Below are 13,925 nucleotides of genomic sequence, written 5' to 3'. Positions count from 1 at the left end.
GGTTTTTGGGTTTTGGGGCTTTTTTAGTGAGAGGTCAGAGGAAAATTTTTAGTGAGAGTGTTCCCCGTATTTTGAAAATTATTAAAATATTGTTTTTTGAAGATTTTTTTAGCTTTGATTGATTTCTAACCCCATACCTCCAAAAATTGAACCAAACACAAGGTATGAGGTATCAAGTTCCAACTCGATACCACCCAGGTATTATTCCCGATTCCATACCCATATCCACGCGTGAACCAAAGTCAAACACCCCCTAAAACGTAATGCTCCTAAACTCGAAGTACACCCGAACCATACAAAATAAACCGACACAGTAACCCCCGCTCGCGGCTCGTTCGACCCGTTTCACAAACACCAATTCTCCAGTTTCCACAACACAGTGAAGTTGATTGACAATGGATGCCTGCGAAAACTTGGAAACTGACAATTTCGAGAAGAAAGTGAAAATCGCCGATCAAATGGAAACCCTAGAATCTTCAATCCCACAAACCCTAATTTTACTTCGCAATTTTCTCTCTCTTCAGCAACGTAGAGCTGCAGCTTACGCCAAATTGCGCGAGTATGAACCCTACTATCTCTATCTCTTTCATTTTTAATCTTTTTTTTTTTTTATTATTTGTGATTATATCTTTGTTTTGTTCTTAATTTTGAGAAATTTGTGTTAATTTATCGCTGCATTTTTCATTTCAATCAAAGGGTAAGTCTCCGTACGTCCGAGCTCCTACCTCGCTTTAGGCGGGAGCTTTGTAATGATTACATACTCAAACCCGCCTGGTATTTCGATTGCGATTACTCGGTGACGGTTCTAAGCGTCGATTCATGTCAGTCGACCCCAAATCATTTTGTTTGGGACTAAGGCTCTGATGTTTTTTTTTTTTTTGTTGTTGTTGTTGTTGTTGTTGTTGTTTTGTACTCCCTGGTCAATTGTTGTTCTTTGGTTTTGGCACAAAGACCAAGGAAAGAGGAAGAAGCCAATTACTAAGTGACAAGTGGAACAAATTGAGCGTGAATGATCAAATTGTTCATCAAGTTCATTCTTAAAATAGAAAGGACAACAACTCACTGAGACACCCTATTATGAAAAGGGATAACAAATGACCGGGACAGAGGGAGTAGTAATGTGAGATATGTTTTTGCTTACATTCTGGGTAGTTAGAATTATGTTGGCGGAAGGTTCGAAAATGAGACGAGGAAGGGATATATCGTCTGTCAAATTATGATGCTTTTATTATGAAACCGAGAAGTAAATTTGTCACAGTTGCTTCCTGAGCGTATTTTATGTGATCTAGTCTGGTACTCTGTCTACTGTGTTGGTTTTCTTGCATCAGTGTATCTCCGGGAGAAGTGTGCTTGGATAGTGGTATAGGTTTGAGCTCGTACTAATTAAGAGTTCAATCGTTCAACGACTTTCTTACAACTTGTACCTAAGAATGGGGAAAACGTAAGAGAGAACGCTTAGTTTATTCAGAAAGGTTGGGATTATTGTGGCAAAGTTCTCTTCATTGAAGGCTATTATTGCAAGTGTTTGTGTTCCATTGAGTGCTTCTCGTTTGCATTGTAGTGTTTTGATGAAGGATGCTGGTTTACTTGTACGAGATTTGCTTCTGTTGTCTGTTGTTCTGTTGAACTATAATGTTATAGCGTCGAGATAATTTGGGGATGTCCAAACGTAGGTTACATTAATAGCCGTGATAACAACAACGAAGCCTTAATCTCCAAATGATTTTGGGTCGGCTAAAATATTTTTTTCCTGAAACTCAAGGAAAAAAAGATGGAAAGAACGACAGCAGAACAGTGATTATTCATCCAAATTCCTAGTGTTAGACAAATATAGCTGAAAGATTGTTTCATGTTCCTTAACGATAGTTGTATCTCCGTAGTTGTGGGCTAGTTGTCTTCCTTAATTTGATTGTCATGCACACAAATTTCTAGGTTTAAGAAGTATTCACTACATTTACTCTTCGACCAATGTTTCAGGAGACAGAAATTATGTGAGGGAAGAATAGGCAGCCATAGTCACATCACTCACATGTGAGCGTTTTTGTGTGTTATATACTCGTATTATCCAAGATGGAATTCTAGAGGACTGATTTGAATTGAATGTACCAAGAAGGAAAATGTGATAAATCCAAACGAATATAAGGGACATATGAGAGGGAAGTGGGCGCATATAAGTATGAACGCTGGCTAACTAGTTATAGATAAGCTAGGGAAGTGTAAGATTTCAAAGTAATTTCCTAGCACCTGTTCTTCGTCATATAAAAAGTGCATTGTAATCCTGAATTTCTGATAGCTACTTAGTTTGAAATGATAAACTTCCTCTTGAAATACTGTTATTGTTGATTCATTGCAAAATAAAAATTTGCAAAATGCTTTGTAACGGGTATTATAGCTCTTTTGCTAATTGCATCTTGTTTCTCTCTAATATACGTTGCAAAATACAACAGTGGTTTTGCTGAATACATGGCTACAAAAGCAGAGTCGGTCTACCAGCAGCTTTGTAGTGAGATCACAGTGGAGTTCAGTGATTGCTCAAAACAAGTAGGACCGTGATCCGTTGTCTTTTCTCCTTTATATGAACTGTTTTTGGTTAAACTTTAGTTTCTTTGCGGCTTTGCCTTATGTTTTCAGCCCTTATGTCTATATTCTACTGCAGGTGCGTCAGATAGAATCTCAATTTTTGAAACCTGACTGCTTCAGAGAAGATCTGGCTCGATTACTAAGGCAGGTTCAAGAGCAGGAAAAAGAGAAGCTAAATTTGGTGAGTCATCATGTATACAATCATCAACATTCATTGTGATTGATTTTCTCTTTTTTTTTAAGGCAAACCCCAAAGGCAATTGCCCAGACCAGTACCTCCTGCTAAATTGCCAGGGGCCTAAAGAAGCGAATGCATGCGCTACATTATCATTATCATTGATTTTCGTTTTTTGTGTGCTGATGCCAGCCCAAATTCTGTCATTTGTCATGGCACATTCTGAGTGGTCGTGGAAATTGTGGTGTATCTAGCCATTCTCTTATGCACATATAGTTATTAAGGAGCCTGAAAAAGAGAGCATCCAAATGATTATGATTGTCATTTCATGATACAATTTCAGAGTACCTTCCTAGTATCTTTTATTTGGAAATGACAAGATGATTTCGTTGCCGAAATTAATTTCGTTTTTCTTTGCAATTTTCTCGAAAAAGTTGCTTCCATAGACTTTCTAGATAGTTATTTTTCTTTGCTTTGGTTGTACAAGTGAGAAAATCCAATTGGATGATCTTATGCGATGAGAACAAAAATTTCATTGATCATCTTGTACAACTACTTATAAGTTGAACAATCCGTCTCATTGTAGACGGACACTATCCGTCTAAAGCTGTAGAGTGTAGACGGATAGTGGCCCTCTCACAAAATGCAAGTGAGATGACAAATGGGGTTATCCATTTCTCACCAACTTGCACATCCACTTTCATTTTGTGAGAGGGACACTATCCGTCTACAACTTAAGACGAATAGTGTCCGTCTAAAGTGAGAATTTGTGTAAGTTGAATTACAATTGATGAGGACCTATGTGCCTAAACTCGAGTGCTGAGATTGAGACAACTGACATGGGGCATCAGTAATACAGTTTTCTGTCACATTCTGAGACAACTGACGAACTTTTTGGAGAGCTTTTTGTCTGTGCATCTAATTTCCATATTTTTGAAGATATAAATAGTCTAAAATGACAGAAGTTGACTTTCATTGGTCAAGTTGAGACAATATAAACGAGATGGAAGGAATGTGGTATTGCAGGATAAATTTTTCTTAAATAACTTCTTGTTGGTGACCTGATTTCTCACTATGATACTCACTTTTGCCGTAACAATCTATTTGCCAATCCACAGACTGCAACACTTCAAGTGTTAAAGAAGGCAGGACGACCATCAGAACGGTTGGTGAGTCATGAAAATTGCAAGTTTAAACAGCCGATGGTGCACGAGTGTGTGCATGTCCACGAGTTAACTGACGAGGCTGGGACTGAAGAAGCAGAGGCAGATGCCGAGTACGATAATGCTCTCAAGGAAGCCATTCAAAGGGTGCAACAAGCTGTCACCTCTATTAACGAACTTCTGGAAGAAGTTAGGTATGAAATTGCTGCCCTTGAGTCGGAATGAACACCATTTTAAGAATACTGTTATTAGTTAGAGACTACATTCTGCATGAAACGCAATATTTCACTTACCGCTTCAAGTTTACTGGTAGGAAGCATATATTTCTCTCTGGTAAAAAAGGACCGATCTTTCTGACTAAAACCCGTATTACATATCTGATTTATGTTCTTCGTCCATCCTTGTTCTGTTTTCAATTCAGCTGAATTAAACGAAAAAATTGAGTCTCCTCTCTATTACGGGGTGTTTGGTTCACGCGTGGGTATGGGTTTGGAATCGGGAATCATACCTGGGTGGTATCGGGTTGAAACTTGATACCTCATACCTTGTGTTTGGTTCAATTTCGGAGGTATGGAATTAGAAATAAATCAAAGCTAAAAACTCTTCAAAATACAATATTTTTAATAATAATTTTTATACTATTAAATCATGTAGAGAAAATTTAATCAAAAAAATTTATAAAATGATTTTTTTACAATTATTTTATCACTTTTTAATATTTGTAATTTAATACCATGAGTATCAATCTCATACCCACCCCTTTCCTGGGTATGAAAAACCCATACCTCATGGGTTTGAGGTATGGGTATGAACTATGAAACCTTCAATTTTGTCAAACAAATACATGGTATAGGTTTGATTCATTCCAAACTCATACCTCATACCTATATTGGGTGAACCAAACATCCCCATAAGTTTCATAAAGGCTTGATGGGTTGCATTATGTCTGCAAACTGTATTACAAAGTGGACAATTCCGGAAGGGACTTGAATGGATATGCAAAATTTTCATTGCTAATAGAGCAATAATGTTAATGATAACATTGAATGACGGTTCTAAAGTATGATTTACGTCTACTGGTCCCATATCATTTTTTTTTGCGGGAAGAGAAATTGTTTGTGTTTGTAATTAGAAATGTATTCAATAGACACACTTACATACCTTGGTATAACAAACGTGGCATTATCCATTCTATGTTGTTTTAAAAGGCATCTAAACATTCCATAGTCATCTAAACACATGATGGCCCCTATAGACAAGTTTTCTGGAAAAAAAATCTTTCCGGATTTGAAAGATGTTAAAAACCGACGATTTTTTTTTTTGAAGGTTATTATCTACTGTTTTCGAGTCGACTAAGACCCAGAAAAAAATGTCTCAAATTTGCATTGTAATCACTCTATGCTATATAATAATGACTCAAAGTAATCAAATTGGTATATAGTTTGAAAAAGAACATTTATAGACTTTGAGACTACTTTTCGGATTGTGTGGTATTTTAGGTTGTATTTTGGGATCTAAACATACCATAAGTCACTTAAAGATATAATAGTATCTCTTTAGATAATTGTTCAGCAAAAAAAAAATTACCGGATTTGAAAGATCCTCGGAAACCGTATTCTGAAAGTTATAATTATCCACAGTTTTCGGGTTGGTTGAGAGCCCGAGACCCATTATAAAATGTCTCCAAATTCGCACTACAATTCCTCTAAGACTTATAATAATGACTTGGGTAACCGAATGGGCATATGATTTGACATAAAAGACATTTAGAGACCTTAAGACTGATAAAAATTGTGTAATTAATAGACGAAATAAGTTGTATTCTCCATTCTATCTTGTTTTAATAGAGATCTGAACATGATGGCCCTATCGCCAATTTTAAAGGTTGTTATCCACGACTTTAGGGTCGACTGAACCCCGGAATAAAATGTCTCGAATTCACATTACAATCACTTTATGCAATATAACAATGACTTAGGGTGACCGAAAAGACATAGGGTTTGACATACGCACATTTAGAGATCTAAAGTCTTCTTTTTGAATCGTGACGAAAAAAATTGTATTTTATTTTCCGTGTTGTTTTAAACGAGATCTGAACATTAGATAGAATTTAAAGACAAAATAGACTTATAGAAAAGTATTCAACAAAAAAATCTTTCACGATTTGGATTATCACCAAAAACCGCTGACTTTGAAGGTTATTATCCACGATTTTCGGGTCAGCTGGGCCCCAGAATCAAATGTCTCAAAATTCGCACTAAAATCCCTCCAAGACATAAAAATGACTCTGGATAACCGAATTGGCATATGGTTTGAAATAGAGACATTTAGAGACCTTAAACCTATTTCGTATCGTGTCGGGACAAAACAAGTTATATTCTCCATTCTATGTTGTTTTGAAAGGGGTTTGAACATCCGATACTGAAATATGGATTAATACTCGTTATTTGGATCTGAAATCGAATTAGGTAAATCCTGAAATGACCTCGGAGACGTAGTTGAAAAATCGGGAGAAAAAAAAATGTGGTCCTTTACGACCTCCCGAACGGCTCAAATTGAAGTCATAATACACGGTTTTCGGGATTCCAAAGTCCCGGAACAAAATTCTCCGAAAATCACAAAGAAGTATCCCCAGATAAGGAAAAGTGGCCACGCAAAATTTGAGAAGCAACGGAGGACATTTAGGGGTGCCGGTATGCGATTAACCAGCATTCCTGAACCTCGAATTTTTCGTGAAAAATGGATTAATACTCAGTATTTGGACCTGAAATCGAATTGGGTGACTCCAGAAATTACCCCGGACACGTGGTTGAAAAAGCGGGAGAAAATGAAACGTGGTCCAGTACGACCTCCCGAACGGCTCAAATTAAAGTGTATAATACACGGTTTTCGGGATTTCAGAGTCCCGGAACAAAATTCTCCGGAAATCACAAAGAAGGTACCTCATATCAGATTAAAGTGGCCACACAAAATTTGAGGAACAGCGGAGGACAATTGGGGGTGCCGGTATGCAATAAACCAGCATTCGTCGAATCTCGGATAATCATGAAAAATAGATTAATACTCGTTATTTAGACCTGAAATCGAATAAGGTAACTTCAAAAATGACCTCGATCACGTAGTTTAAAAATCGTGAGAAAAAAAAACGTGGTCCTGTACGACCTCTCGAACGGCTGAAACTCAAGTGTATAATACAAGGTTTTCGGGAATTCAGAGTCCCGAACAAACTTCTCCGGAAATCACAAAGAAGTATCCCTAGACAAGGAAAAGCGGCCACACAAAATTTGAGAAACAACGGACGACATTTGTGGTTGCCGGTATGCGATAAACCAGCATTCCGCTAACCTCAAATAATCGTGAAAAATAGATTAATACTCGTTATTTGGACCTGAAATCGAATAAGGTAGCTCGAGAAATAACCTCGGACACATGGTTGAAAAACCGGGAGAAAAAGAAACGTGGTCCGGTACGACCTCCCGAACGGCTCAAATTGAAGTTTATAATACATGGTTTTCGGGATTCCAGAGTCCCGGAACAAAATTCTCTGGAAATAACAAAGAAGGTTCCTTAGATCGGATAAAGCGGCCAAACAAAATTTGAGGAGCAGCGGAGGTGCCGGTATGCGATAAACCAGCATTCGTCGAACCTCGTATAATCGTGAAAAATAGATTAATACTCGTTTTTTGGACCTGAAATCGAATAAGGTAACTTCAGAAATGACCTCGGACACGTAGTTAAAAACCGGGAGAAAAAGAAACGTGGTCCGGTACGACCTCCCGAACGGCTCAAATTGAGGTGTATATAATACAAGATTTTCGGGATTTCAGAGTCTTGGAACAAAATTCTCCGAAAATCACAATGAAGTATCCTCAGATAAGGAAAAGCGGCCACACAAAATTTAAGAAGCAATGGAGGACATTTGGGGTTGTTGGTATGCGATTAATAAGCATTCGTCGAACCTCGGATCATCGTGAAATATGGATTAATACTCGTTATTTGGACTTGAAATCGAATTGGGTAACTCCCGAAATGACCTCGGACACGTGGTTGAAACCAGGAGAAAAAGAAACGTGGTCCGTTACGGCCTCCTGAACGGCTCAAATTGAAGTCTATATATATAATACACGGTTTTCGCGATTTTAGAGTCCCGGAAGAAAATTGTCCGACAATCACAAAAAGTATCCCCAGATAAGGAAAAGAGGCCACACAAAATTTGAGAAGCAACGGAGGACATTTGCGGTTGCCGGTATGCGATTAACGAGTATTCCTCGAAATTCGAATAATCGTGAAAAATAAATTAATACTCATTATTTGGACCTGAAATCGAATTGGGTGACTCCGGAAATGACCTCAGACACGTGGTTGAAAAACCAAGAGAAAAAGAAACGTGGTCTTGTATGACCTCGGCAACGGCTCAAATTGAATTGTATAATACATAGTTTTCGGGATTCCAGAGTGCCGAAAAAAAATAATCCGGAAATCACAAAGAAGGTTCCTTAGATTGGATAAAGTGGCCACACAAAATTTGAGGAGAAGCGGAGGACATTTGGGGTTACCGGTATGCGACGAACCAGCATTCGTCGAACCTCGGATAATCGTGAAAAATAGATTAATACTCGTTATTTGGACCTGAAATCGAATAAGGTAACTCAAGAAATGACCTCGGACACGTGGTTGAAAAACAGAGAGAAAAAGAAACGTGATCCGGTACGACCTCCCGAACGACTCAAATTGAAGTGTATAATACATGGTTTTCGGGATTCCAGAGTCCCGGAACAAAATTTTCCGGAAATCACAACGAAGGTTCCTTAGATCAGATGAAGCGACCACACAAAATTTAAGTACCAACGGAAGATATTTGGGGGTGCCTGTATTCCATAAACCAGCTGATATGGCTAAAGTCGTATCACCAGATCAAAGTAAAACTATCTCAAGACTAACAAGAATAACTAGCAGTAAGACAGGTATCGAATCCACAGGGAGGCGGTAAAAGTTAACTCTGTAAATATTTAAATTGTCCAAGGTAACCGTTTTCTGGGGGTTTGTTTTGTTTTGTTATCTAACCAACTAAATGAGAGCAATAAAAAGAGATTTAAACAATAATATTAAAAGTCTAGGATTTCCGGTTCACTAGGTCAATTATATGGGGTCTATTAATCAATTGCTAGATCTACCAAGCTGTCTAAGGTCATAAGATCGGTCGACTCTATTATGCCCTTTAGATCAATTCTAACATGCGGTCGTTATAATTAGATACAATCTATTTGATTATCGCAGCCTATATTAATTCTAACCCGGTCGGTGAAAGGATTAATTCGTTACACTAATTAACAACTCAGGCCTAAGTTAATTAACTAGAAGAAGAACAATAATCAAACGACAACTTATGCGATTTCACTAGCAATTAATTAATTTCCCCTTTCTAATTAACCTAGATCCCCTTCATCCTAGATGAGGAAATTAGCTACTCATAACTAAAGCAATAACAACAATAATATTACTTAAAGACATGATTAAGAATATGCAACAAGAATAACAATTGAAGAACATAAACATGAATGATTAATTACTCAGGAAAGATTAGTACCGTAGTAAGGAAAGATTAAAGCTAGCAAGAGTATACATCCGTCTCATTGTAAAATAAAGCATAACCTAATAATAATCGACGAGTTTCTAATATATAGTACAAAATATCTATTTTAGGAAAATCCGGAAAATAATATGCCAGAGAGGTTCCTCGATTGAGCCTGAGGTGACTCGATCGAGGATGGATGCTCGATCGAGCCCTCCCTGACTCGATCGAGGAACCAGCTTCACAGACTGTTTCTTCGTTTCCTTCACTTCTAGCCTTCATGCTTCCTCGTTCCTCGTGCCATGCTTCGTGTATTCTATTATGCCATCTTCGCTACGCTCATCTTAGCTTGATTATCTTCATAATGCGTCATTTCTGCATTGAAACACAAAATAGCGACAGTATCGACAATTGAAATAAGGCATATAAATGATATAAAGACACGAAAACGGTATATAAAATGGTATGAAAGGAGCTATAAAAGTATATATAAAAGTGATACATCACCACCATTCGCCGAACCTCGGATAATCGTGAAAAATGTATTAATGCTCGTTATTTGGGGCTGAAATTGAATAAGTTAATTCCCGAAATGAGCTCGGACGCGTGATTGAAAAACCGGGAGAAAAAGAAACTGGGTCCGGTACGATCTCCTGAACGGCTCAAATTGAAGAGTATAATACACGGTTTTTCGGGATTTCAAGGTCGCGGAACAAAATTCCCATAGAAAGTTCCTCGGGTCAGATAAAGCGGCCACGCAAAATTTGAGTACCAACGGAAGACATTTGGGGGTGCCGGTATGCCATAAACCAACATTCATCGAAATTGTCTAATCGTGAAAAATGTATTAATGCTCGTTATTTGAGGCTGAAATCGAATAGGTTAATTCCAGAAATGAGCTCGGACGCGTGATTGATAAACCGGGAGAAAAATAAACTGGGCCCGGTACGATCTCCTGAACGACTCAAATTGAAGTGTATAATACACGGTTTTTCGGGATTCCAGAGTCCCGAAACAAAATTCTTCGAGGATCACATAGAAAGTTCCTCGGGTCAGATAAAGCGGCCATGCAAAATTTAAGTACCAACGGAAGAAATTTGGTAGTGCCGGTATGCCATAAACCAGCATTCGTCAAAACTCGGATAATCGTGAAAAATGTATTAACGCTCGTTATTTGAGGCTGAAATCGAAGGTTAATTTCTGAAATGAGCTCCGACACGTGATTGAAAAATCGGGAGAAAAATAAACCGGGTCCGGTACGATCTCTTGAATAGACCTGGCAAAATCAACCCGACCCGGTTGACCCGACCCGAAAAGGATGACCCGAGACCCGAAATCGACCCGAATTGCCGAACCCAAATGACACCCGAAGCCCGAAGTGACCCGACCCGACCCAAAAATGACCCGAGCTTTCATGGACCCGTAACAAACCCGACCCGAAATGACCAATCCGAAACCACTCAACCCGAAAATGACCCGACAAAATATTACTCTAATTGACCCTAATAGACTTAAAATGCCTCTTTTCTCTTAGTCTTTGACCCGAAAATGGCCTGACCCGAATTAACCTGACCCGCTTGACTCGAAACACACCCGACCAACAAACCCGAAATAGACCCGTAACCCGAAATGAACTGACCCGATCCGAACTAACCCGAAAATTTGAGAAATCCGAAATAACCCGACCCAAACTGGCCCGACCCGAACCCGACCCGGTTGACCCGTTTGCCAGGTCTACTCTTGAACGACTCAAATTGAAGTGTATAATACACGGTTTTTCGGGATTTCAGTGTCCCGGAACAAAAATCCCCGGAAATCACATAGAAAGTTCCTCGGTTCAGATAAAGCAGCCACGCAAAATTTGAGTACCAACGGAAGACATTTGTGGGTGCCGGTATGCCATAAACCAACATTCGTCGAACCTGGATAATCGTGAAAAATGTATGAATGCTCGTTATTCGAGGCTGAAATCGAATGGGTTAATTCTTGAAATGAGCTCGGACGCATGATTGAAAAACCGGGAGAAAAAGAAATTGGGTCCGGTACGATCTCCTGAACGGCTCAAATTGAAGAGTATAATACACGGTTTTTCGTGATTTCAGGGTCGCGGAACAAAATTCCCCGGAAATCACGCAGAAAGTTCCTCGGGACAGATAAAGCGACCACACAAAATTTGAGTACCAACGGAAGACATTTGGGGGTGCCCGTATGCTATAAATCAGCATTCGTCGAACCTGAGATAATTGTGAAAAATGTATTAATGCTCGTTATTTAAGGCTGAAATTGATAGGTTAATTCCTGAAATGAGCTCGGTCGCGTGATTGAAAAACCGGGAGAAAAAGAAACTGGGTCCGGTACGATCTCCCGAACGGCTCAAATTGAAGTGTATAACACACGGTTTTTCGGGATTACAGGGTCCCGGAACAAAATTCTCCGGAAATCACATAGAAAGTTCGCCGGGTCAGATAAAGTGGCCACGCAAAATTTGAGTACCAACGGAAGATATTACTTAAAGACATGATTAAGAATATGCAACAAGAATAACAATTGAAGAACATAAACTTGAATGATTAATTACCCAGGAAAGATTAGTACCGTAGTAGGGAAAGATTAAAGCTAGCAAGAGTATACATCTATCTCATTGTAAAATAAAGCATAACCTAATAATAATCGACGAGTTTCTAATATATAGTACAAAATATCTGTTTTAGGAAAATCCGGAAAATAATCTGCCAGAGAGGTTCCTCGATTGAGCCTGAGGTGACTCGATCGAGGATGGATGCTCGATCGAGCCCTCCTTGACTCGATCGAGGAACCAACTTCACAGACTGTTTCTTCGTTTCCTTCACTTCTAGCCTTCATGCTTCCTTGTTCCTCGTGCCATGCTTCGTGTATTCTACTATGCCATCTTCGCTACGCTCATCTTAGCTCGTCCCGGAACAAAATTCTACGGAAATTACATAGAAAGTTCTTAGGGTCAGATAAAGGGGCCACGCAAAATTTGAGTAACAATGGAAGACATTTGGGTTGCCGGTATGCCACAAACTAGCATTCGTCGAACCTCGGATAATCGTGAAAAATGTATTAATGCTCGTTATTTGAGCCTGAAATCGAATAGGTTAATTCCTGAAATGAGCTCGGACGCGTGATTGAAAAAACAGGAGGAAAAGAACTGGGTCCAGTACGATCTCCCGAACGGCTCAAATTGACGTGTTTATAATACACGGATTTTCGGGATTCCAGGGTCCCAGAACAAAATTCCCCGGAAATCACATAGAAAATTTCTCGGGTCAGATAAAGCGGCCACACAAAATTTGAGTACCAACGGAAGACATTTTGGGGTGCCGGTATGCCATAAACCAACATTCGTCGAACTTGGATAATCGTGAAAAATGTATTAATGCTCGTTATTTGAGGCTGAAATCGAATGGGTTAATTTCTAAAATGAGCTCGGACGCGTGATTGAAAAACCGGGAGAAAACGAAACTGGATCCGGTACAGTCTCCCGAACGGCTCTAATTTAAGTGTATTAATACACGGTTTTTCGGGATTCCGGGGTCCCGGAACAAAATTTTCCGGAAATCACACAGAAAGTTTCTCGGGTCAGATAAACCGGTTATGCAAAATTTGAGTACCAACGGAAGACATCTGGGGGTGCCGGTATGCCATAATCCAACATTCGTCGGTTCTGGATAATCGTGAAAAATGTATTAATGCTCGTTATTTGAGGCTGAAATCGAATAGGTTAATTCCTGAAATAAGCTCGGACGCGTGATTTAAAAACCGGGAGAAAAAAAAACTGGGTCCGGTACGATCTCCCGAAGAGCTCAAATTGAAGTGTATAATACACAGTTTTTCGGGATTTCACGTTCCCGGAAAAAAATTCCCCGGAAATCACATAGAAATTTCCTCCGGTCAGATAAAGCGGCCACCCAAAATTTGAGTACCAACGGAAGACATTTGGCGTGCCGGTATGCCATAAACCAGCATTTGTCAAACCTCGATAATCGTGAAAAATGTATTAATGCTCGTTATTTCAGGCAGAAATCGAATGGGTTAATTCTTTAAATGAGCTCGGACACGTGATTGAAAAACCGGGAGAAAACGAAACTGGGTTCGGTACGATCTCCCGAACGGCTCAAATTGAAGTTTATACACGGTTTTTCGCGAATCCAGGGTCCCTGAACAAAATTCTCCGGAAATCACATAGAAAGTTTCTAGGGCCAGATAAAGGGGCCACACAAAATTTGAGTAACAACGGAAGACATTTGGGGTGCCGGTATGCCATAAACCAGCATTCGTCGAACCTCGGATAAATGTGAAAAATGTATTAATGCTCGTTATTTGCGGCTGAAATCGAATAGGTTAATTCCTGAAATGAGCTCGGACGCGTGATTGAAAAACCAGGAGAAAAATAAACGGGGTCCTGTACGAC

General features: G+C 39.2%; 1 protein-coding gene across 1 annotated transcript; it reads left to right on the top strand.

Moving 5' to 3' along the window:
- The first annotated feature begins 265 nt into the window (after window positions 1–265).
- Window positions 266–5,003, top strand: LOC141646732 (uncharacterized). Its single transcript, XM_074454660.1, has 5 exons — window positions 266–559; window positions 2,448–2,541; window positions 2,657–2,761; window positions 3,874–4,380; window positions 4,834–5,003. Exons 1-4 carry the CDS (start codon window positions 396–398, stop codon window positions 4,141–4,143), a joined length of 633 nt encoding a protein of 210 aa, XP_074310761.1. The 5' UTR covers window positions 266–395; the 3' UTR covers window positions 4,144–4,380; window positions 4,834–5,003.
- The last annotated feature ends 8,922 nt before the right edge of the window (window positions 5,004–13,925 follow it).

This window comes from Silene latifolia, chromosome 3 (genome assembly GCF_048544455.1).
Source record: "Silene latifolia isolate original U9 population chromosome 3, ASM4854445v1, whole genome shotgun sequence".
Taxonomy (NCBI): Eukaryota; Viridiplantae; Streptophyta; class Magnoliopsida; order Caryophyllales; family Caryophyllaceae; genus Silene; species Silene latifolia.
The sequence above is the reverse complement of the archived record's forward strand: the minus strand, read 5'-3'. Positions and strand labels throughout refer to the sequence as shown.